Raw genomic sequence first — 25,299 nt, 5'->3', positions numbered from 1 at the left:
AAATGATCTTAGAATAGTTATTTCTTATCCAGATTCCTCAGAGTCAAAGGCATGAGATTTTCATGTTTTGGTGGTTGTTGGGAAGGTATTCAAGCACGAGATCTTAAGTAGGGTCGGACGGTCTGTTAAAAATCGTAAAACTAGAATCGTAGTACGACACTTGAGATCTTACTGAAGGGCAAAATAACTTATATACACACAAAAACATGAAAATTATAATACACAGACAAAATAACCTATAAATCACAAAATTCAATCAGTTTAATTAATAATTCATTACCATTACCTCACCACAATTTAACAACAAAAGACTTTAGACAAAATAAGTAGTTCAAAATACATAAATCTAACAAACAAATCTAACCATCTAAGATATTATGTATTATCATATCATAATAGTCATATAAAAGGAAACATTAACATGTAAGATCGGAAGATCTTAAGACCCAACATTAAATCTTAACCCCAAAGTGCATGAAAAAAGTTTTTTCTCAAATCGTAAAAGTAATACTAAAAGACAACTTTAGCACATAAGATCTTAAGGCCCAACACTCAATCTTGACTACACAGGTTCACCTTATTTGGATGGGGCACAATATTATGCAAAAAAAAAAAAAAACTGAATACCCGCGAAGACATCAAACATTTAAATCGATTTGATTGTGTGAGAATAATTTCGTAGGGACGTTTCAAAATAGTTGTCATTGAAATAACTGGAGTTTCATTCTTGAGAATTGACAATATCGAAAACTCAAAAGGAATATCAAGCACTAAATCTAGAACAAATACAAGTCTGCTAGCGACAAACTTGTCAAATAAAACTGGAATCCACTATAAAGTATAAAACTTTAAATTTTATTATAATAAAAAATAATTCTAATGGTCACGCCATAAGTGTTTAAATACACAAAACAAAGAAACTTTAATGGACTTTTAATGCAAAAATAGAAAATTGCAAAAAATATTGAAATACAGTTTTTGAGTCTGAAACAAACTCGGATGACTTAAAAAACCTTCCTACACCAGTCTCTTCAACCTCTGCAGAGTTCAACCCTGAGTTCTCTTCTTGATAAAGAGCCTCATATGGTTGCAGCTTGCTGTAAGTACAAACTGAAAACCTCTCCTTATGCAGAAACACCATCACATTTTCTCCCAAATTAAAAACTTTAACTTCCACGCGTTTATTTTATATAGGATGCAAATCATTTGGTAGCTCATATGCTCTCAATTCTTCTGAAATTGTTGTTTTCTCCTTTACAATACTCATCGGCCCTTTACTCACGACTTGGCAGAAAAATTCAGTTTCATTAACAGCCTCATCAAGCTCTTTTTCACTCTACGTCATCATCAAGAAACTAGACTTCTTTCCTCCTGGATTCTTATCAAAGTGCAAAATAGCAGCCATGGTAATTTTATGTGTGCCCCATGTAAACATCGTCACGTTATCCCATCTTCGATAAGTGATATCATTATCAAATTGCCAAAGTTTACCAAGTAAAATATGACAAACATCCACATTAAAATTCAGGTACTTTAAAATAGATGTCAAGATTGATGTCCCAACACCAAAACACAATGTCAAGAGAGATGTTAATACATCATCTGCTCACACAACAATTTACAACAGTTATGTATTATGCAGGAGTAAATTGCAGAAGGTAAAAGACACAATCAATTGTTAACCCAGTTCGGTGCAACTCACCTACTCTAGGGCATCCAAGGAAGGAAAACCACTATGATATTATTATTTCAAATCTAAACAACCCTAGTTTACAACTTATCGCCTAATCACTACCTTATGCAATTTCTACGTAGGAACCTCCTAGATATGAGAACCCCCTATCACTTCTAGAATCACCTCAGTGACTAAACACAGTACAATTAAACATAGTACCTCTTTTCTTAAGAGCTCATAAGTGATTGACAATGAAAAATGAACAATCAGTCAAACTCTATATCAACATGATACATGAGTGGCATACACAAATACAAAGAACTTACAAAACCCTTAAAGATACTAATCCTTATTCTCAGCTTCGCAATCTTCTTAGGTTTAGACTCCTCCTTTTATATGTCAGTGCAGCGCTTGAGCTTGGTTAATTAAACCTGGATACAACCTTCTACAAAATCCAATCATAACTTATCAAATCTTCAAATACAAGGCAAAAAGTTTTGACATCCAATCAAGTAAATCAGATATTTTGTTATCTCTTCAACTATGAAACAAATTTTCAGAGAATCCAATATTCAATGCGTTAATTGATCCACAAATGACAAAACAAATATTCAAGAACAATAGAAACAAATCTTCTAGAAATAGAAATAACACAGACTTCAATGTTGTAGCAACATGTCACGACATCTTGTTGAAATTATTATTTTACCAAATCCAGCCAACAAACCAAAACCTAACACAAATAAAGAACATCACAAAGTACCTCGTATATGTAATGCTTTTCGATGTAGATAGGAACTTAACAAGCTAGTGCTACTCGAATTTGTGAGCCCTTACTCACCCAACCGAGGGTGCATGACTTCTCGTGGGATTTTGTGGAAAACTTCAAATAATCTACCAATTTCTGTGACACTAGATTCTCCGTGTTTCCACTATCCACAATCAAATTAGAGACCTTGTTCTTGATAGACAAATGTGTTTTAAACACATTCTTGTGCTGCAGTGAACATTCAAATAGGAGTTTAAAGATGCAGATTCTAAAGATCATACTCTAAAGAGCCAGCCTCTGAAGATTAAAGTCTAGAGAAGGTCATCATCAGAAGATCAAAACTTGAAGATCTCAGACTCTGCACAAGTCAACCTCTAAAGACTCAGAGTCTGAAGGATCAGAAGCTAAGACATAGACTCTAAAGGATCAGAACCTGAAGACAAAGCTCAAGAATCAAGGAAATTCTAAAAAGTCGCTATCACGTGAAGACTCGGTAGAAATTTGCAGAAATCTGGAGAATTTCAAATGATAACTCCTTTTGTAGCAAATGAGTTTCATAAGGCATTGCAACAATATTAACAATATCAGGAAGCTTTGCAATAGATATGATATTACTTCTCTCAAAGACTCACTTGTGCAAGAAGTTCTCTCCAACGTCTCTTTGTTGATTCTCTATAAATATAGTTGAAGACTTGGAGAAAACCACAACAATGCACCTTAATAAACAAAGAGATGTTACTCTATCAACACTAAGAGCACAAGTTTAACTTATGATTTCTTAACTTTTGTATATTCTAGAAATCCCTAAGTTTTAGAGTCTGATTATGTTGTATTTTGTCTACACCTCTGGTTGTATATCAAATGTACTTTATCACTTTCTCTTAATTGTTATTGTTAAGTAAAAAGTCTCTTTCTTGTGCGCTTGAGCATTTGGAAGTCTCTTGCTTGTATGCTTGAGCATTGAAGTATCTTGTTTGTGTGCTTGAGCATTGAAGTCCCTTGCTTTTGTGTTTGGGCAATTGGAAGTCTCTTGCTTCTGTGCTTGAGTAATTTGTAATCGGATTTGGTTATAATGGAAATCCCTTAGAAGTGCAAGGGGGTTGAGATACTCCTGATTGGTAGGAGGAACCAAGATAATTGCTTGTGTTTTTTTTTGCTCTCTCTCTTTTATCTCTAATAAACTTTATTCAACTGCTAATCATTAGACTCTGAATCATATTTTATCCTTGTAATCAAAATCTGATAAGAGATTTACAACAGAAAAAGAATAAAAAGTTAACACAATTCAACCTCTTATTATGTTTTTCTTAACTCCATTCCCCTCTAATGTGGTGTCTAGAAACTGTTTAAAAAGGTGTATCCAGACCCGTTGGGCGGTGGATTCCAAATCAATGAAGGAAAGGATGAAAGTATTCGTCAAATGGCCTCAAAGGTCATATTTTCTATCTTATCCCTTTGAATCTTCCTTAACGCCTAATTTATTTGTTGTGTAGATTTGATGAGCAACGAAGATGACATGCGACGACTCAGGAATAAGATTCGCATCGCTTTCGCTATAGTGGCTATTCTGAGTATGCCCTCGCTTGGGGAGTTTCTTCCTCTAGTACACCTATTGATATGCCTTCTGGTATAGTTACGGGTTCAGACTACTCATTCTCTAGCTTGAGAATATATCTCAAATTCCCTAGATTAGGTCGGGTTGGTGGTGTTTCATTGTCTTTTTGTCAAGGAGAAAAGGAAAGACTGGCCTCATTCCTGAGTTAGATGATGTTCGGGTTGAGAGTCCTCCACATAAGTGTCTTCGACCTAGGTCTGTGAGAGGATAAACTTCTACTCAAATGAAGTCGATCCCGTGTTGCTAGCGTGTCCAAGTCTGAGGAAGGATAAGGAGTTTGATGTTCTAATTCCAATGAAGATTATGATTATTTCGCGGATCTCTTTGAGGAAGTTCAACAAAAGGAGATGGTCTAACTGGTTTATCATAGTTGTCAAAAGTTATCTATTTTAGCATTCAGCTCTACTAATCAGGGAGAAGTTTTCTTACCTATTCGTCTTTGTCAAGAATGGGAGAAGCTCAAAGAGTGAATTCACCACTTTATAGCTGAGTGGAACCAATATCTAGAGGAATCCTAGGATGATTATAATTCATTCTTGGCTATGGAGGCTGCTCTAGATCCTTTTGAGTATTCTGACACTCTAGTTGAAAAGGTGAAGTTGCTTGCGCAGAAAGTAACCGAGAAGAGTGAGGCATTATCATAAGTAGAGTCTTGTCTAGCAGAAGAGAGCCAATCCTCACGTCCTTCTTGGAAAAAAAATATAGAAACTATAAATGTTTCTAAAGGAATCTCAGAAGCTTTAGAGGAAAGTTGAGGACATCCCGAGCAATGCATGAAGAGAACTTTGATTTTTCTAAAGAGTTGGCCGAGTATTTACAAGAAGGTTTTTCCATTGCTAAGGATGCTTTTGATATAGTGCTCTAAGGCTAGTGGAATATTTTTATTCCGTTGTGTTAATTTCTTGAGATCGGGTTCGTCTCAATCAAGTCATTGAAAATAGGAATGTGTGACTTGGTACCCCTTCTCATGCCTGCAGGTGAAAACCTAGTTCGAGGTTATTGTATTGGTCGACCCACCGTGGTCTCTATAGTGGCTAACTACCAAGACAGGGCATGTCAATTATTTTCCATGTTTTAGGCTTGCATTTCTTTTTTGTGTGTGTTGGTATTGTGAGGCTTTTAATGGCTCTAGTCATACTCCTGTGGCATTTGTGACAACACCCCTGAGTCGTTGTGGCAGGGTTTTGATCTTTATGGTCGTACCCTAAACTCATTGTTACCTTTTATAAAGGAAAAATATAATTTAGAAAAAGATTAATTCCTTTAATTAAATGGTTATAAGACACTATGATTGTTTCATTTTTATAATCAGAGAAGAACGTGAATTTAATATAACTAAGTTGATTAACCATAACTTGTTGGCTCTTGGATTCATGGTCGTTGCTATTGATTTTACCCGGATCAATCACTTTTGCTTGTTCGGCTAAGGTGACTTGCTCTGCTTGTAGGAGTCTGGATTGCCATGTCCTTTTATTGTCCAATTAAGGAGGCCACATTGATCTTCACGGCTTAAGTAATCCCTTCCTTCTAGTCCTTCTATAAATCCTTGTAGATTGTCTTTGTTATATAGAGATCTATGTTGATTATTACCGGCTCGTCATGCACATTGTGGTACTTTAGCTCGAGGTGGACTATGGAAGCCATCACATATAGTGTTTCCATAAAGACCCGACCTAGGATGCAATTGTAGACACCTTTGCAAGGAATGACCAGAAATTGGGAGTCAACGGTCTTAGTATCTCTTCCCTCAACTAGAGTCACCATAAGCTCGATCTAACCCCACAAACGAGTTACAATTTCATTAAAATCCTGAAGATAAAACCCTTCATAGGGTCATAACTTTTCCTTTTCAAGCCCATTTTCTTAAAAAGATCTGAGCATATTATATCTCAAGAGATTCCATTGTCGATCAGTATCATGGAGACAGTGAAATTGTCTATAGTGGCTATTATCACTAGGGGAAATTTTCATTCTGAATTACTCTGATTTTTTTGCTATCCAAGAATCCTTGAGTTATGTGCTCACATATGAAGTGTTTCCTTTATTCTTGTGAACAACCATCACCTCAACAATCTTCCTCTCCATCATATTCTTAGAAAGGTTATTTTCCACAGGGATGGCTCCTATTATAGAAGTGATATACTGGCGTTTTCTCTAGAACGCTTTGTCTTCTCTATTGTTAAACTATTTGCCTTTGCCCCCGACCACAACTTCCACTTTATTTTTAGGGTATTATTTCTTTTTTGGAGATTCCTCTCGACCCCTCTTGCCATCCTTTGTATACTCAGACAACTGCCCCTTTTTTATTAGCCTCACATCCTTTAGCTGAATGCAATCATTGGTGTTATGGTATTGACTCTTGTGGAAACTACAATATTTGTACTTTTCAGTGTGAGCAAACTCCTTGAACGGATACGAGTTCCTTAACCAAAACTTCTCGGACACCATGTTAGCACACTCCTTAAAGATCCCCTATTGTAAAGTTTTCAACATAGTATATGAGTCAAATTTTTATCGGGGCTGGCATTCAGTTTCATCTTTGGACCGCCTAGAATCCTTGTCTGATGCCTGGATATATCCATTATTTCCTGAACTTCAGGCTATAGGCCTCTTTACGCCCTAACTTTTCACAGAATGTATAATCCAGTATGAGACCTTTATCGAAGATCCAACACTTAAGACTTTCATTTAAGCCTTCTATAACTACTAACACCTTGGTGAAACAGTCAATGCATCTCCACATGGTTTGCTTCTCCTACTGCGCACGACCATGGTGGTTGGTTCTTTGCAATGAAATGAGCAGTGAAATATTCACACCAGTCAGACCAATAATATATGCTCCCGTCTAGAAGAGACTTATACAGGGCTAGGGCTAACTCAGTTAAGGTTAGTTCAAAGAGTTTGCACTTCACGTCCCTGTCGCCGTGGTAATAGTATAGCCGGTCATCCACTTGCTCGACGTGTTCGTGTGGATTTCCAGTCCCACTAGAATTCTAAAGCTTCAAGAGTTTCTCCAGCGGTTTCGAGATCATCTCTCCAAGATGCGAGCAGAAAAGTGGTTCTTCTTCTGTGGCTGGGTAAGAGCATTTTCTTCATACCTATCCCTTCTCTTCGGATGGCGAACTTCAGGGGGAGTATGACTGCCTCTCATTCCTTCAGGATCAATGGAGGGAGTGTGACACTTATATCATCAATGACTTGGAGATTTTTAGACCTTTTATGGATTCTTTCTCAGCTCAATAATGTCAGTTTTGTGCGAAGCTACTTCATGCATAGTGTTGTTTTTCGGATTGGTGTTTTGTAGAATTTTTTTAATCAGAGTTAGCTTATCCGCTTAGACTTATGAATTATGACGATGAACAATCTAGTTAACACTGTTCAATAGTTTATTAGCTCTTTGTAGGCACAAATTATTTTGCATGAGTTAAAAGTCGGGGAACACCTCCCCTATAGAGATTGTAGGCGTTATCAAAGGTCTGAAGGAAGGTTTTCCTAAGTAAAATTGTGGTGATCCGAGGAACGAATGAAGTTCAGGAGCTCCATGATCTAATCTAGGTTGGACAAAATTTGATGGTGGAGGAGCGGAAGTAGCAGTTGTTAAGATTTGATCACCCGTATTTTAAAGAGGAGGTCGAGGATTATTGGCAGCTTTGACAGTTGTAATGAATTATTGTTTAATGGAAGAGCGAACGACTTTAGAGGCTACAATTGGTATTGCAAATTTGAGTTGGAAAAAGTTCATCAAGGAATGGAGATCTATGCTTCAAATGAAGAAGATCTAGACTTCTAGCGATGGTGATTCAATTAAATCAAGAAATGTTGGGTTGTGGAAAATCGCAAGAATCAAGAGCGGATTATCACACGACGCCAATGCTCTGCCCGAAAATTGAACAATAATTGAAGAGGAAGAGTTCGTTGTCTGTTATGGTGGTTTGTAAGTTTTGATGCAGGGGAGAGAGACTAACCTGCAAGGTTAACACTTTAACGCTCAAGTTGGTAAGAGAGTGAGAAACAAAATTTAAATGGTAAAGGATTTGAATACATGAGAATGACACACTCTCTTCATTAAATAGGGGAATTAGTTAGCAACTGAACGCATGTTATGAGGCGCACTATGTGATTAACCGTTAGATCAATCTATACGGTAAGAACATCGCTCGCGTGGGAGAATGGCTAGCCGAAGGGGAGAAAGGATCCACATGCTCTTCGTTGGGCATTGTTCCATGATGATATTTGGCTTCCATATCTTTGGGCCCTATAGACGGCCCCTAATAGAGAAATTTTGAGGTGTTTGATTCTTATAAAGTAGAATTAATTCTGACTTCATATTTAATTCTACTCGAAACTAAAATTTATAATTTTTAAATTTAAATATAATTTTTACATTAAAATTTACTATTTAATTCAATTTTACATGAGAATTATGAAAATTATGATGTTATTTTATTTTAAGCCTTTCTTTTTAAGAATAGTTTTTTTTCCAACTTTGTAACAATGTAAATAATTAGTTCTAGTCATGTAACTCTTAGATTAATAAACACTCGCAAACTTCTAATCATAAAAGTTTTTAAATATTCTCTTGATCAATTGGACCCACTATCTATTAATCAATTTTTTAAAACTTCAAATAAATTATAATTAAAAACAAATCAATATGTAAATATAAATTTTTTGTATCATAATATTGTACTGTATGCAGTGTTTTAAAAACCGGACCGGTCATCAAATCAGTGAGGGTACTGGGTCACTGGTTTATCGGTCGAACCAGTGGGTCACTGGTCGAACCGCACGACCAAACCGGATTAAACCGGATAACTCGGTTGAATAGACTTGTCATTATATAGGTATAAAACCGGTCGAACCGGATGATTCAGTCTCTAAAAAAATATAACTAGCTTTTAAATTTTTTAAAAATATCATATCATAAATTCACAATTTCATAACTTAAATTCAAATTTTAAACAAAGGTATCACACATAACAAAATAGTAAAAAATTACAAAGTCTAATTGCAAACAAAGTCTAATTACAACGTAATCTAATTGAATAGTTTATAACAAAATAACTCCAATGTGTACCAAATTTAATTCAAAATAGGATCCTCCTAAAAAGAAAATCAAATAAAATTCAATATGTTTATGCTATTTAAGAAAATTTATTAGCAAAGATAACAAATAGACAATAAAATTTTTAATTTGTCACTAACGAAAAAAATTATATGAGAATGTCATTTAAGTAATACACTATTAAATATATTAAAAAAAAAGTTAAAAAAAAATTCAAAGAAATGTTAAAAAAAAAGTTTAAAAAAAATTTAAAAAAAATGTTAAAGAAAAAGTTAAAAAAAAAAAGCAATTAAACCGCCGGTTTTCCGGTTTTCACCGGTTTCCACCGGTTTGATGGCATACCCGATCCAACTATTGAATCAGACCGGTTACCTGGCTGATTTCCGGTTCGATCGGCCGGTCCGGTCCGGTTTTTAAAACACTGACTGTATGAGTTAAAATGTAGTACATGTAAAATAATTGTACAATTTTATTCAATAAAAATTTATTATTTAGATTAGGGGTATTTATGGGTTGGGTAAATTTCAATAAACCCAATAAAACCCACTCAAATCGATCCAAAAAAGTGGATTGGGTAGGGTTATTTGGTGAATTTGATTTTCAAAAATGAAAATCTATTCAAAATAATTGAGTTATGGGTAAACTCAGACCGAACCCACAAAATACATGGGTTATTGAGTGACTGTATTTTTTTCTTCTATTTTTTGTAATTTGACAAGTGATGACTTTGACGTTTTTAATTTTGCTTGTTTCAATTTCAACCTTTTGAACATCTTTTACTTAGTAAGTAATGATTTTAACTTATTTAGGATGTCACATTTTAATTATTTTGATGTTAATTCTAGTAAGTTGTAAGTATTTTATGCAATTCTAGGTTTTACTTTAATGTAACTTTGATTTTTACAAATATATGTTTATGATAAATTTAATTGTACATTTAGACATGATGTTTAAAAAAATAGTACTAATATGATATATTATTTATTAAGAAAAATGTAATATCATTAATAATTATATAAAGAAAAAATATTGGGTAACTCACTATCAAATACAATCCAATCCATAAATTTGTGGTTTTATCCAAATCAATTCAATGATATTGTGGATGGTTATTTTAACTCTCAAAAATCAATGTACTATGTACGGATTGAGTTATTGTTTTGGCTAAATTCAACCTAAACCGACCAAAGTACCCCTAATTTAGATATATTATATAATTTATTTTAAAATAAGAGTATAATTATAATTTATTTAAAGATAAGAGTATGATTGATTGACATTGTTTAGACATATTAATATATATTCTTTATTCTAGTATTGTATTACAATTTGAAAATTTAAATTGAAGAAGATTACACTATTTCAATCTGAAATTCAAATTTAAATATATTTTTACAACTCAAAAATAATACTATTTGTTTGAAAAAATCTTTGATCATTTTCGAGGCATGATTCATGCGTGACAGTCGGTACAACGGGAACGTTTTCCTGTGTAACGGTCTAGATGGCCCCCCAACCCAATGGCGCCGAAATGCACACATTCAAAATGAGAAAACTGGAAAAGAAAGTATTCTCTGTGGAAACATCCACATAAAACTCCACCGAATAAAATATCTAACGGACTCAATTAAACCAAAACAACTACAAATCCTTCATCACCTAACCAAAGGGTCCCACTCCATAGCAAAATTACACAGCACCCTTCATCACATCCCATTCCACGTGTCAAAATCATGATAAAGAACCCCTTAATTAAAACCCAAATACCCAAAAGAAAACAACAATAGAAAAGGCTCTCTCACTCTCTCTCTCTCTCTGCTATTTTTGAATTCTAAATCACTTTTTTGAGAGCGTTTTCGAAGATGAAAACGGAAAATCGTTCAAAAGAAGAGATTTCAACTTATCAAGAATGGTTCAATTTAGCAGATTCAGGTAACCATTGTTTCACGCTTTCGTTTTCACTCACTCATACATACACTTACTAATTCAATTCGTTATTTGACTATAGATGGTGACGGGCGCATAAGTGGAAACGAAGCTACGAAGTTCTTCGCACTCTCCAACTTATCTCGTTCTCAACTCAAGCAGCTTTGGGCTCTTTCTGATACCAAACGCCAAGGATTTCTAGGTTTCACGGAGTTTGTTACTGCAATGGAGGTTCTACATTGTTTTTAATCTATATTCATAGATTTAACAATTCTGTTTCCAGAATCTGAGTTCGATTCGATTTTATTTTATCATGAACAGTTGGTTTCGCTTGCACAAGCAGGATATGAACTTAATTCGAATTTACCAAAGATTCAATGTGAGTGTGCTTTCATATTGAAGATTGAATTTGAATCTCTAATTTCAATTTCTGTGTTTTGTTAATGAAACTGATTTGTTCGTTTTGACTGATTGTAGTGGATAAGGAAAATGTTAAACCACCTGTGATTGAAGGATTAGATACTTTAGTGGCAGTAAGCAGTGTTCTTCTATCATATTTGTGCTTAATTATTTAGATTATACTATAATTTTATTTCTAATTATTTGCTCTCTTGATGCATTTTTTCCAGCAAACTAAGAGTTTGACAATAACTGCCGCGCCTGAAGTGAATGGTTAGATTTGTAACTTATTCTTTTTATAATTATTCATGATATTGTATTCTTCCGTTGATATTTGATATATGATATTTGATTCGATTATTTTTATCAATAATATGCAGTGACTGTCCAGCCTCAACCATTTCTGCCTAACTCATGGTTTACTTCAAAATCAAAATCTTCAAAGAAAGTGAGTCTAGTTATACTTCCTCACTTAATTTAATTGTCATGAAATTCATAATTGTGAGTTTCATACTTTGTTTGGCTATATGGTGATATGATTTCCATCTCGTTGAATAAGTTGTTGGTGCTGGCTATACATTATTTTATATAAGATGAATTCTTTATTTCTTTTTAATTTTTATTTAGAGATCGTTATGTAATTGAGAGATCCTTGAAGCATGTCAACAAATTATGCTTGCTTTCATAATTACCTGAAGGAGTTGATGTAAAACATATACGAGTAGTTCACACTTATTGATTACATAAATTCACTTTCCTCGGTAAATATTATTCTTATTGATTTATTTTGTTTCAAATATGGTTGGTAAGTGTTGTCAATTTGGTACACACTTCTATTAGGAACGTTGTATTTCATCTCATGTAGCTCCGTTCCTCTCCCATGTCTATTCGTTACTTTGATGAGATGAATCACGCGTACAAACCAATATTTAAACCAATGTACACATGATGATTCAACATAAAAACCATTCATAATGTGCTTTTGTGATTGATTTTTATCAAATACTAAGATCTACTTCATATATTCTTAATATTAATTTATTGTATATATTCTAAGCATAATAGCTTGCTTTTTCGTAGTTACCTCCCAATGCAGTTACATCAATAGTTGATGGCTTGAAGAGATTGTATATTGAAAGACTAAAGCCCTTGGAAGCTGCTTATAGATATAATGATTTTGTTTCTCCGTTGTTGGTAAGTGGCATTTGTACCCAACTTATATGTAAAACTTGTCAAATAATTTCATATGTGGGTATATAACGTGCTTTACTTAACACTTATCCATGCAAATATGATGATGTTAACTGTAAGAATGTATTGATTTCTTCCTTTCAGACCAACAGTGATTTTGATGCTAAGCCCATGGTCATGCTTCTTGGTCAATACTCTACGGGGAAAACAACATTTATAAAACATTTGTTAAAATGTGATTATCCAGGTTGGTTGAATTGTGGTTGATCTAGCGGTTTTGTTATTACATTTTAATTCATTGAAAACAATTGATGACCGACGGACATAACTAGTTAACTAATATACTGATCCTATATATTCTCTTTTACGCTCTTTGGACAGGAGCACACATTGGACCAGAGCCTACAACAGATAGATTTGTTGTTGTCATGGTATGGAAAGTTTTTGTTCTTGTATTACTGATGGAAATCAATAGCTTTTTATTCTTGTTATTGTTAGCATATTTATCTTCCTTAGTTTATGTTGTTTTGTGCTCTTGATTGTGTTCTTGGAGCGTCCTTCAAAACTAACCATCTTTTTTATTTATAGTCCGGTCCTGATGAGAGGAGTGTTCCTGGAAACACTATAGCTGTTGATGCTGACATGCCTTTTGGTGGCCTGACAACTTTTGGAGGTTCATTTTTGTCGAAGTTCCAATGTTCTCAAATGCCACATCCAGTGAGTTTTATTTGTGTTCCAAGTCAAATGTCTTTGTCAATATTTGTACTTTGAAATTGAATTAATTTTTTTCTCCTTAAGCTGCTGGATGAAATAACAATTGTGGACACTCCTGGTGTCCTATCTGGAGAGAAACAAAGGACACAAAGAAGCTATGATTTCACTGGTGTTGTATCTTGGTTTGCTGCCAAATGCGATGTCATTCTTCTTCTATTTGACCCGCATAAACTTGACATCAGTGACGAGTTCAAACGTGTAATTTCTTCATTACGTGGCAATGAGGACAAGATACGCGTGGTTTTGAATAAGTCAGACCAAGTTGATACTCAACAAGTAAGACACATTAAAATAGATTGAAGCAATTTATTTTATTTACACATCATTTTATTCAATGGTGTGCTAATTTTTGTTTAATTCATGTGTAACTGAAACATTTTAGCTTATGAGAGTTTATGGAGCGTTGATGTGGTCGCTAGGGAAGGTTCTAAATACTCCTGAAGTTTCACGTGTATACATCGGGTAGGTTTGTTATTTTCCAAATACATCAGATGAACCACCACTTTCCTAACAACTTACAAGTTAACCATAATTTTACCATATTGTGTGATTTGAAAATACAAATAATGCTTGCATGTAGTTGGATTTTGTTTATTTGGAGTTCTAGTTTTTAATCTAATAGTTTATTTTTAACATCTTATTCCTGAAAATTTTATTATTGACTTTTGCAGGTCGTTTAATGATAAGCCTACAAGTGAAGGATCAGTTGGTCCACTAGGAAAAAATCTCTTTGAGAAGGAACAGAATGATCTGTTGGCAGATTTGCTGGATATTCCAAAGAAGGCCTGTGATCGCAGGGTAAGTTGCTAATTTCGTATTATTTAGGCGACTTGTTGGTGCAAATTGAATTGATTGAGTTGAATTTAGATGACAAAGCAAGGCATGCATTTATACTCATGCTTATATATATTTCACATCTCAATTATTTGTTTTTTTTGAACGCATGCAGATCAACGAATTTGTGAAACGGGCTAGATCGGCAAAAATTCATGCATACATAATTAGCCATCTTAAGAAAGAGATGCCAGCAATAATGGGCAAAGCCAAGGCTCAGCAAAAACTTATTGATAATCTTGATAATGAATTTGCAAAGGTTTCTCCTTCACCTTCTCTTTTTATCTACTTTTGTTGCTTAATTTCTAAGTGCTTTTCATTTATGTTTTAAAAAACAGATTCAAAGGGAGTACCATCTACCAGCAGGTGACTTTCCCAGTGTTGAGCACTTCAAAGAAGTTTTGAGTAGTTATAGCATCGACAAATTTGAAAAAATAAAGCCAAAAATGATACAGGCCATAGATGACATGCTTGGATATGAAATTCCAGAGCTTTTAAAGAAATTCAGAAATCCTTATGATTAAAATGAATTTTTTTTATCCATCATTAAACAATTGTAGATGGTTTCATCATAAATGTAAGACTTTAATATTTGAATTAATCATAATGATTGTAGATGGTTTTATTTTCATTGGTTTATATTCTTATCATTTTAGTTTTGTATAACCTTAGGGAAAATTACTCTGCTGTGGGACAACCATGTGGTACTTGGTGAATGTGGGACTGATAGAAATCTATAAAATGGAAATTTTGAAAAAAAGTGAGAAATGAAATGATATGCTTTTTAAAGTAATCATTTTATTTACTTCAAATATTGTTTTTTTTACATTAAAATAAAGCAAGTAACAAATCATTTTATAATTTAAAATTTAAAACGTAATTCTAGTTTCTGGCTAACAAGTTAAGGATGTAAAGGAGAAACTGTAAAAAAACTTCTCTGAATCAAGAAAACATTAAATACTTTTTAGAGCATTAAAAATCTATTTTAAATTTTATTGACTAGCATTGTAGAAATGAGAAACCTTAATGATAATTTGGTGTATGATATTAAAATTGAGAAATTTATTAGTCATTTTTAATTTATTTATATTTACTTACTTATTTTGATAACAGAGAGGGCTTAAGTTTAAAGAGAAAAACAACTAAATAATAATTCTAAGGGCACTAGTCCCATTAACATCCCTAACTAATGACTCCATGAAGAAAAAAGAACTTCTTCTCGAAACTCTACATCATGGTGACTATCTCGAACAACTTTAACTAGAATGTCCGCATAAATATTGACTTTTCTATAGGAGTGAACCACCCTTCAATTTTCAAATAATCTCACCAGCCTTTGGATATGATTAATCAAAACATACCCTTCAACATCCTTTGAGGGGACATCTTTAATGTACGCACAGTTCAAGTCTCCTTGCAAGTCTTAAACCTTCCAAAACTCCTCAAAGTTCGGCACAAAAGGCACTACAAATCCCAAATTTTTTGTAGTAACCACTAATGCAATCTCCTGAGTTTGGATAATACCTCCGCAACCAGCTCCTTTCAAGACACTACGAGCTCATTCCAAATTAATCTTGTACCAACTCTCATCAGGAGCTTCCCGACACACCTCAATCAAGTTGCTCTCAACATTCATACCAATACCGCTACCAATTTGAGAGCGCACAAATTCCTGTATCCTTCTAGTCACGAAAGTAATTGGCAATATGGTCGAATGAAGTTCTCATCATGCATTTCTTTGTTCCTAAAAAACCACAAAATGTGACAACCGACCGCCAAATAATTACACCAATGCTCCAATTGTGTTATGTTCAGCTTTATCCACTTATTGATATTAGTAGTAGTAAAATCCCGCTTGATATTACATGGAACATTATTACTTCATAACTGTCTAGCTATAGGACAATCCCTAAGAACATGAAGAGTAATCTCACAAGCACAACCACAAATTTGCCCCTCCCATTCCTTTCAAACTCTTGGGATAATAAGTTAATAATCGATCATGGCCCAACAACCATACAAAAGACTTGATACGCTCCAGAATTCTAAGGTTCCAAATACTTCTCTAAAAATCATTATCGCTATCTTGCTCACCATCCTGGAGACTGTTATAGAAGTGTATAACTGTTATCCTCTTATTACCAGTTCCTTTCAAAAACAACTTCATCATTACCATAATCAATGCTAGGAGGAATCACACTTTGATTTGTTGAAGGATGTGTTCTGACAGCCAATGATTCAAAACCCGCCAATTCTAGCCACCATCAGATCCAACTAAGTCCTTTAGCTTAGCATTTTGAAGATACTGAGGAATATGAAAATCAATGCTATTAACTTCCAACCGATATCGATCCAATAGTCCGACTAAGGTTGAATGGTGGCACCATCCCCAACAATCCAGCTCGCACAGTCTAGAATCTCCTGCTTCAACTTGATGATGTCCTTCCAAAGCTTAGAATTTATCCCTTTTGAAGTGCAATCAGACATAGTTTTCACTTTGTATTTGTTCTTCAAAACAGTGCACCACAAGTCCTCTTTTCCATTTATCAATTTTCCAACAAGCTTCATACCACACGCTTTGTTCATCTGAGCCAAATTCCTCAACCTAAGAGTCTCGCATAGGAACATAGGATCAAATCACTTCTCCCTTTACAAGTCCTCATGCTCGAGGGACTGTGTACCAGGATAAGCAAACTAGGCATTATTTTGATACGTTTCCCCAAGCTTGTAAGGAAAGGGGTAGATAAGGCAACACAAAGATCAACGCCTACGCTAAAGGGTGGTTTCTAGCCACCCATCTATCACATAACACGCCCATTGTTAGCACCACTCGCCTATTGACGAATTGTTCGTCCTTGTTGGGTCTAGATTAAACCATCACTCATCTATGTAAGAACCTGTGCTTCAACAGGCCCAACGACATGGAAACTTAGTGATCGTACCTGATCAGAAGAGTCGTCACTGGCTGCTCGGAACTGGGTCTTCAAGGAGGGAGGAGGGGGGTGTACCTGCAAGGTACTCCGATGCCAAAGTAAGAAAACGAGCAAAGGAGTGCAAGTACAAGCTAAGAGTAAGAAAGAAGTGAATACCTGACCCTCTAGTTGAGGATATTTATAGCCCCCAGCGCTGGGCCATGATCTTGCTATTTGGGTTGGATGCCCAGGCCCAATTAGGAGACTGCCAGGTTTCCTGGACGGAAATATCGGAGGTGCGTGAGTGCCCTCTGTCCTGGTTAACCGCTCCGAAGTTTAAGGGAGACGCAGTCTTTTAAGGACCACGTGGACACCGTATTATTCGGAGGGTTGGATGTGAAAAGAGCCCCACGAGGAGCAGGGTCCTCGGTGGAGGGCCTGCTCGTGAAGGGCGGGGTCCTCGGCAGAGAAGAGCTCCGCGGGGGCATCTCTGCCGGGCGTCAGAAGGTTCACGAGGAGGGTAACGCCGAGCATAATGGAGACGGGCATTCCAGACCCAATAGTGGGTCACAGAGGGATTTGGGCCTCTGAGGTTCAGTGGGCCGGAACTATCTTGGGCCTAGTCTTAGCCCAATCCAGAACACTTAGTTAAAGAAAATACTTTTTTTAAAAGGATATGGGAAATAACGGTTTCCACGCTCTTGAATAGAGCGGAATGACCACCCTGGGTACAAGAATCTAGACCCAATCAATCTCTATAAATACCTCAAATTAAATGCTAAGAAAAAACATTAAATTGTGATAATGTGACATGACAGAATGATAAAAGTCAAAATAGTGAGTCAACAAATGTTTTATAGCCGTAATCTTCTTCATTCAGAAGAAAATAGTATTGTCTTGCGTTTTTTAGGATTCGGCCTTCATCTTCTTCATTTCTCATCCTCTTCAAAATATCTTTTCAATGTCAAAGATTCTCAACAGTGCTTCAATGTTAAAGAATCAAAGTTTTGAAACAATTGAATCTGTACTTAGAAGAAACAAGAGGATGAGGTGTTTTTTTCAAGAGAAATTTGTTCTTTATACTCGGACGGACATAAAAGGTTTGAACTTTGAACCTTGGAAAAAAAATTTAAGGATGTAGAAATTACACAAATCACAAGGAAAATGGTTGTAAGTTTATGAAGTGATTAGGTGATGAAATTGTTAATGAAAAGGATCTCAAGATTGAAAGGCAAAAGTAAAAAATTGTTAATGAAAAATCATTTTTAACAAGTTCAAATATTGATGCCTTATAAAGAATGAAGTTGAATAATTAGGATAAGTAATTATACATCTTCTTTCATCTTTCTTTAATCGTGTACACCTTTTTAAAAATTATGTCTTCCTTCAAACGTGTATGTCTTTTGAGAATCTAGGGTTCAATGTTGTCTTCGTCTTCTGTTCGTTTCTCTCGCATTATTTATGGTTCAATTGTTTGTTTACCAAACGAAATGAAAACACATGTCTTTTGAGAATCTAGGGTTCGACGTTCTCTTCGTCTTCTCTCACATTATTTATGTCTTTTGAGAATCTAGGGTTCGACGTTCTCTTCGTCTTCTCTCACATTATTTATGGTTCAATTGTTTGTTTACCAAATGAAATGAAAGATACTAAGATTCAGGGTGGTTCAATTGTTGCACAAATAATAATAACTTTAAAATCTAAAAAAATAAATAAAAAATGTCAAATTACATAATACTAACAGAGTGGTTCAATTGTTGCACAAAATAATAATAACTTCAAAATCTAAATAAATAAATAAAAAATGTCAAATTAAATAATACTAACTAGATTGCCACATATCCACCACTTAACTTTCTTTCAAAATTTTACATAAATGACCAACTTGACTAAAGGAATAATTTTTTAAGGGACTAATTATGAACGTTTATTTGTTAAGAAACTAAAGTGAAAATTTAAATTAAATTAGGCAAGTAAAGACTAATGTTAAAAACACCCCAAAATTTAGGATCTACAAACATATTTTAACACTCTAGAAATCTCAAAATTAATAGGAAATTTTATAAAGATCTTGAACTAAAACACTTGACAATTAAATCATCCAACTTATCAATAATTTGTACCCAAAATAGGAAAGCTCATTATCTCCATGTTTGGCAAAGCACAAAAGAAGTAGCAGCACAAGTAAACACTTAATTTAACCAACATTTACACAGCTTTATCATGCTAACATTGATAGTTTTCAATTTTTACAACTAGAACAGTGGCATAACAAAATAATATCAACTTAAGAATAAAACTTAACCAAGCATTGACAATTAATATTTGTCAATAAAACTACAATCCTTCTAGAAATCAACTCAAACATAATAAAGCAACTACTATGAACCCCTTTGGGTTCCTCTAGCTATATGTACATAAAATAAATAGAAAAATAACAATGCTCAACTTCGTGGATACTTTGATATCATATCACCAAACTGTTGTTAGTTTGGCCTTGATGATTCCTCACATAATATGGATTTGAATTTTTGTGGTAAGATATTCAACGCTTCACGCAGTCAGTATGTTGGTGGTCGTTGGATCGACACCGGAGTTAGTTCAGATATAATGTATGTTTTAATTTGAAAAAACCGAAATACTGATCTTAGAATTTAAATTGTCCGATCTCAATCCAATGGCCATCAACGAGCTAACTGTATGAATGCGTAGATTGTTGACCGCAGCAAATCCAAATCTCACGTCATATCAATGAGGCGGTATTCTGATTATTAGGAAAATATTAGTAATCGACTATGCATCTTCTTCCAAAAGCGTGCATGTGGAAAGGAAATAATACTTATTCCGTAGCATAGGATTTCCCGTTTGGTTTGTGCCAACTCCGTATTGTGACATCTATTTCCGAGGAAATAGAAAGCAAGGGAGGATTATACTAAACAGCAATGACATCGGCATTTTGGTTGTCCTCGCAAGTTATGATAAGACCTTCAACGTTGGTTGGCAAAAGGAAGCGGCTCCATTGACAACCAGTTGAGGAAGGCTCTGTTGGAGGAACAATCATGAGCACATTCTCGTGTCGACGGACTACTCCCATCACACTTACTGTGCTGCCTTCTTTGATGTACCTGTACATTTCCAAATTAACCTTGTACCAAGTAACAAATAGAATCGAAACTGTAAAAGAAAATACCTAGGAGCATGAGGAAAATGGTAAAGTACGCTCTTCCTATTGAATTATCTAGACATCTTTCTTTTCATTTTTTTATTACTTAATATATGTTTTCCAGAGGATTTTCCTATGTTGTACGGCAAAGAGCCCTCTTTTTGTTGGATAATTATTATCCAGAGATTTTCAGTTCCTATCAAACTAACTCAAACAGTAATCCATATAAGAATGAGAGACTGTACCCTTCCTTGAGGCGCATTATTCGATCATCAGTAGAGAGTTTGCGATCTGCGATCCAGCCTAAGAAGTTTGGAGATAACTCTCTGTTCTCCTTTGTAACATCAACAACAGTAGTGGGTTCCACGAAAGGAGCAACTTTGGCACCATAGCCTGCTTTCACTAATGCTCTTAACCCGGTCTGGAAATCTGATATGTAGAAGTCTGCTATGTATTTCTGCTCATAGAAAATTATAAGATTGTTGTCATTTATGCAGCGCAAGTGAGACAAACTCGCCATACATTAACAAGAAGCAAGACAAAACCAACCACAGAAGTTTTTGTATTTGGAGTTTATTGACTCTTAAAACAGGTATACACACAAGAAAATACTTGCACCATAAATCTTTGAACTGTGCATTAGAAGATAGTATGAATTTGAGATTCAAATCTCGAATCGATAGTCCTATTTCTGAATCATGAATTGGATTTTATTATGAATCGTAAGAACAGTAAAGATACATTACCAATAAAAAAACAGGACATTTATAAATAAAAACAAATGACATAAAATTCTATAAACCTCAACAATTCATGTCATAAATCAAAATGACAAGAAAAGTAGCTATACAGAGTTGACAACAAAAAGAAGCTGACTACACTAAGTTTAGATAGTGATTCATTGGAATGAATTGAGATCCATCATTCATCATAGCAAATCACGATTCATCATAATGAATCAGGATTCAATGAGATTCATGTCCAAAATAGACACACACTAGAAATTCATATCAACTGGGTTGAATTTTCTATCAAACCAAGATAGGAGATATGACTCACATACTATATATAGTAAGATACTGGTAGCATGCGTATAACAATAATCAAATGGTTTGCATGTTAATTAGTTTATTTAGTCCTTGCATTTATGGCTTTCACATTTTGGGTGGATCGGTGCAGCTGCCGCTGGGCAGCACCAGATGGACAGTGGGGCTTGATCTTGCTGAAAGCCTGTGATCGGTGTGTTCCTTAAGATTAGTTGAAATAAGCTTTTTTGCTTTAAAGTGAGCAGCTGCAGTACTCTTTTGGCTAACCCTATTTCATGGAATCAATAATTTCAGTTTCATTTGGCTTTGGTGTCGTAATATATATTTAATAAGGATATGTATAGAAATATCTTATGTTTAAATAGTGAGCATACATTGGCGTCATTATATCTTAACAGACTATATCTAGGGCTGTAGATGTAAATAAACAGCTTTACAATCAACTGACACGACGCCCCGAGATAAAAACAGCTTGCAAGCTTGCTAGTACTGGTTGATAATACCCAATTCTCAGGGAATCAGACACTGTCCTGAGATCTAAGGTTTCCTTAGATTTAGGCTTCTGAACAATATCTTACCTAAATTTAATTATTATTCCTTAAGCATCTCATCATTCTATATTATAGCTGTCATTTGGATTAACAACGTTGGACTCTTGTCAAATTGTGTGTAATCCTCCCATATCAGTACACATAAAACATCAATAAAGTAGTCGAACAAACTAACCTCAGAGTATCTAGAACCCCAAGTGAGGCATCGGTGTTTAGGATTTGCTGATTTTCCACCCCATCCTTTATATTCATATAATTCTGTGGAGACATATACACATCTAGATACTCTTTGATAAGATGACTCCAAAGGAATACTGCCACAAGTTACAACCTACAGAAAGGAAAAAAAAATAAGTGTAAAAATATAAAATGGAGTCATACCAAGTTCTTCCCCTCCAGCCAACGCTGTTAAAGTCTATAGTTCTCACTTATATCACTACAGAACTATAACAATAAGGTGTCAGCTCAACAGTAAGGAGTTTGACCTTGTAATCTCAATGGAATAAGTTCAAATCCCTTTGGGGACTGTTGTAAAACGACCATTAGACCACCTTAACTAATAAAATTTCCAAAAGACAAAACTATATCGATAAGGAAACAGTGCCATATAATGTGTTAAAAAAAGTGCCATATAAGACAGTAAAAGCTTGAAGTTTTTAGGGAGGAACAAAATGTATGGAACATGACCATATGTCTCATAGGACAAACACACATAGAATGCAGTATAGGACATAATCAACAACCCAAACAGACGAATCCCTTTTGAGTATTTCACAATGCTAATATAAAGAAATAAAGTGAATTAAGAGTATGTGAGTACATCCTATTCAGGAAATAAGATAAAACATCTGAAGCACTAACGCCTCTGATCGAAAGCGTGTCCAGTGTTTGGTGTCCGACACAACAAAAAATCATGTCATTGCATTCAATTAATTAATTTTCTTAAATAATTATAACTGTCATGTTCAATGTTCGTGTATGTGCTTTATTGACAAAAACAACTAAGAGCATATTTCAAAAATGTCTAGCAAAAGATTTTTTTCCTGCAGCCTGCTACTTAAATGGCCACATGAAAATATTAGGTGTGAAGAGTAATTCAAAAATGATTTCATAAATGCTATTCAATTTTACAGCAATGTGAACTTCCCCAAAATATCACAAAACAGCAGAACCCATAAATAAAGCCAATGTTAATAACTTAATATCCACTTTTGTAAAAACTAAAAAACAATTTTTTTCACATGGCATGCATTTTAGGTGCCACAACAACCAAGCCTTATCCCACTAAATAGAGTCGGCTACATGGACCAACTTTCGTCATAATATTCTATCCAGGACCATGCTTCTATCCAAATCATTAATCTCTAGATCTTTCTAAATAACTTTTCTTATCGTTTTTCTAAGTCTACCTCTACTTCTATTTGACTCCCCTCCACCTGATCTACTCTCCTAATCAAAAAATCTTCAGACCTTTTCTTATGACATGGCATGCATTTTTGGTAACAAAGCAAAAAGCTTCCTAATTCTAACATTCTTAGAGAAGCAAATATCTGATCCTTATTTAGTTAAATTGACCACATAAATGCACATAAGACAACATTATTATTCCATAACATCATCTACACGCCTAATTCAAGTGGTCACCATAATCAACACTTTAAGTGGAATAAGAAAAGCATTGCCTGCCCCCTTTCAAGTCATGATTTTTGTGATACCAATAATAGAGCAAATCTATACATTATAAACATCATTTACTGGCTATGCTTTTTTACCAAAAGCAAAATTCAGTAGCTTAAATACTGATATTGGACATTCCAGCAACCCCTACATAGATAGAGCCATCCATGTACAGGTCAACTACAAAAGAAAAGTCTCAATCAAACATAAAAACAAATTCATTCCCCATCAATATATAAGTATCAAATCCATACCAAGAAAATCTCATACCTAACAATAAATTAATAAATTATTTGAATATAATAAACAAACCAACCTCTCCACACACACACTCCAAGAATAGAAAGTGTGATCAAAATTAAACATAAACAATGTGAACATTAAAAAATAAGATACCAAAGATTAATAAATTATTATTAAAATTATGATGATTCTGCAAAAGAGAATTACCCCAGTAACCTTAACATACTGTCCATCAGTGGCACCTCTAAGTTCAGCATCAGGGTACCTTTTAACAAACCCTAAAAGCCCTTTTCTTCCCCAAACACAATTCCAAGTAATCAAAACAACAACAGGCACAATAACCCCTCCAAGTGCAAACAAAATCACAGCCTTCTTCACAGCCACCATCAAAAACACACCAACAAGCAAACACATTGCAACCACCACCATAAAAATCCACACCACCGACCTCGAAACCCTAAACCCAACTTTCACTTCATCGCCCAAACTCGTCACCGCCGAACCATAAACCGCCTTCCCACCCCCAACCGAACCGGGTTGCTCCAGCTGACCCGACCGCCTACTCACATTAATCGGGCCGGATCCCACTGGCCCCGACGTTATCAACCCAGTCGGCTGCAACGCTATCGGTCCAGAGCCAGTTGATTTCCTCGACATATTACCCGAACCGCTATTCCTCCCGATTTGACCCGAACCGCTGTTCCTCCCAATTGGACCCGAGTTCGGCCTGGATCTCGCCTGGCCGCCACTGTTGTGAGTCGAGGAAGAAGATTTGGGATCCAATCCCGGAATATCAAGCATTTTACCAAGCTCACCGGATTTCTTCGGGTCACCGCCGGTGTACGGAACAGAACGCGACGACATTGTCGGTAACCGCTCCTTCGGCTGTTCGGGTCGACCCGAAACATAGAGTCCACTGCTTAACTGATGCGAAGGGATTCGAGTCCCCATTGAGAAAGCGAGAAGCTTTCAAAGAGTGCGAAACTCTTTTTCTTCTTCTTTCTTTTTTTTTTTGGTAGTTACTGTTATGTTACACTGTTTTTGATGCGAGTGAGTGTGTGTGAGTGAGTGAAGGTAAGAAGCACTACTAAGTGGGAAGGTTCAACAGAATTATAGAAATGGGAATCAGTTTTGTGGAAATGACGAATATGTCCCTGTTTTGACAAAGTGCTTGTAACACAATGTTGTGCTAGTTGGGGGTGAGATGGGTAAATCAAAATTTGTTGTTTCGCGTTTTTTTCTCTCCCACGCTTTGATTATTTTTACATTGTTACCCTTTTTATTAATGTATCTTTTTGTTTTCCTTTTTATTCTTTTTACACAAACTTTATATCTTTTCTCTTGCTTTACTTTCCGCACCTTATCTCCTAAATACGGTAATGATTAATAATTTAATAACGTTGAATGTTGATGTTCCACACTCTATTTTGGATAGAAAATTGTGTTTGCAGGAGTAAGA

At 35.0% G+C, this 25,299-nt stretch overlaps 2 protein-coding genes across 2 annotated transcripts; one reads left to right on the top strand and one right to left on the bottom strand.

Moving 5' to 3' along the window:
- The first annotated feature begins 10,908 nt into the window (after positions 1 to 10,908).
- On the top strand, positions 10,909 to 15,025 carry LOC131599875 (EH domain-containing protein 2-like). Its single transcript, XM_058872119.1, has 15 exons — positions 10,909 to 11,056; positions 11,133 to 11,281; positions 11,372 to 11,429; positions 11,528 to 11,583; positions 11,680 to 11,722; positions 11,830 to 11,897; positions 12,530 to 12,643; positions 12,785 to 12,887; positions 13,022 to 13,071; positions 13,229 to 13,357; positions 13,439 to 13,690; positions 13,797 to 13,876; positions 14,086 to 14,212; positions 14,364 to 14,507; positions 14,587 to 15,025. Exons 1-15 carry the CDS (start codon positions 10,987 to 10,989, stop codon positions 14,770 to 14,772), a joined length of 1,629 nt encoding a protein of 542 aa, XP_058728102.1. The 5' UTR covers positions 10,909 to 10,986; the 3' UTR covers positions 14,773 to 15,025.
- A 4,327-nt stretch (positions 15,026 to 19,352) lies between these two features.
- Positions 19,353 to 24,932, bottom strand: LOC131595409 (uncharacterized membrane protein At1g16860-like). The gene is made up of 4 exons (XM_058867752.1): positions 24,048 to 24,932; positions 22,096 to 22,251; positions 20,569 to 20,780; positions 19,353 to 20,285 (listed from the first exon to the last, which is right to left on the bottom strand). Exons 1-4 carry the CDS (start codon positions 24,789 to 24,791, stop codon positions 20,093 to 20,095), a joined length of 1,305 nt encoding a protein of 434 aa, XP_058723735.1. The 5' UTR covers positions 24,792 to 24,932; the 3' UTR covers positions 19,353 to 20,092.
- Positions 24,933 to 25,299: the final 367 nt, after the last annotated feature.

The sequence above is a fragment of the Vicia villosa genome, linkage group LG4, assembly GCF_029867415.1.
Source record: "Vicia villosa cultivar HV-30 ecotype Madison, WI linkage group LG4, Vvil1.0, whole genome shotgun sequence".
Lineage (NCBI taxonomy): Eukaryota > Viridiplantae > Streptophyta > Magnoliopsida > Fabales > Fabaceae > Vicia > Vicia villosa.
The sequence above is the reverse complement of the archived record's forward strand: the minus strand, read 5'-3'. Positions and strand labels throughout refer to the sequence as shown.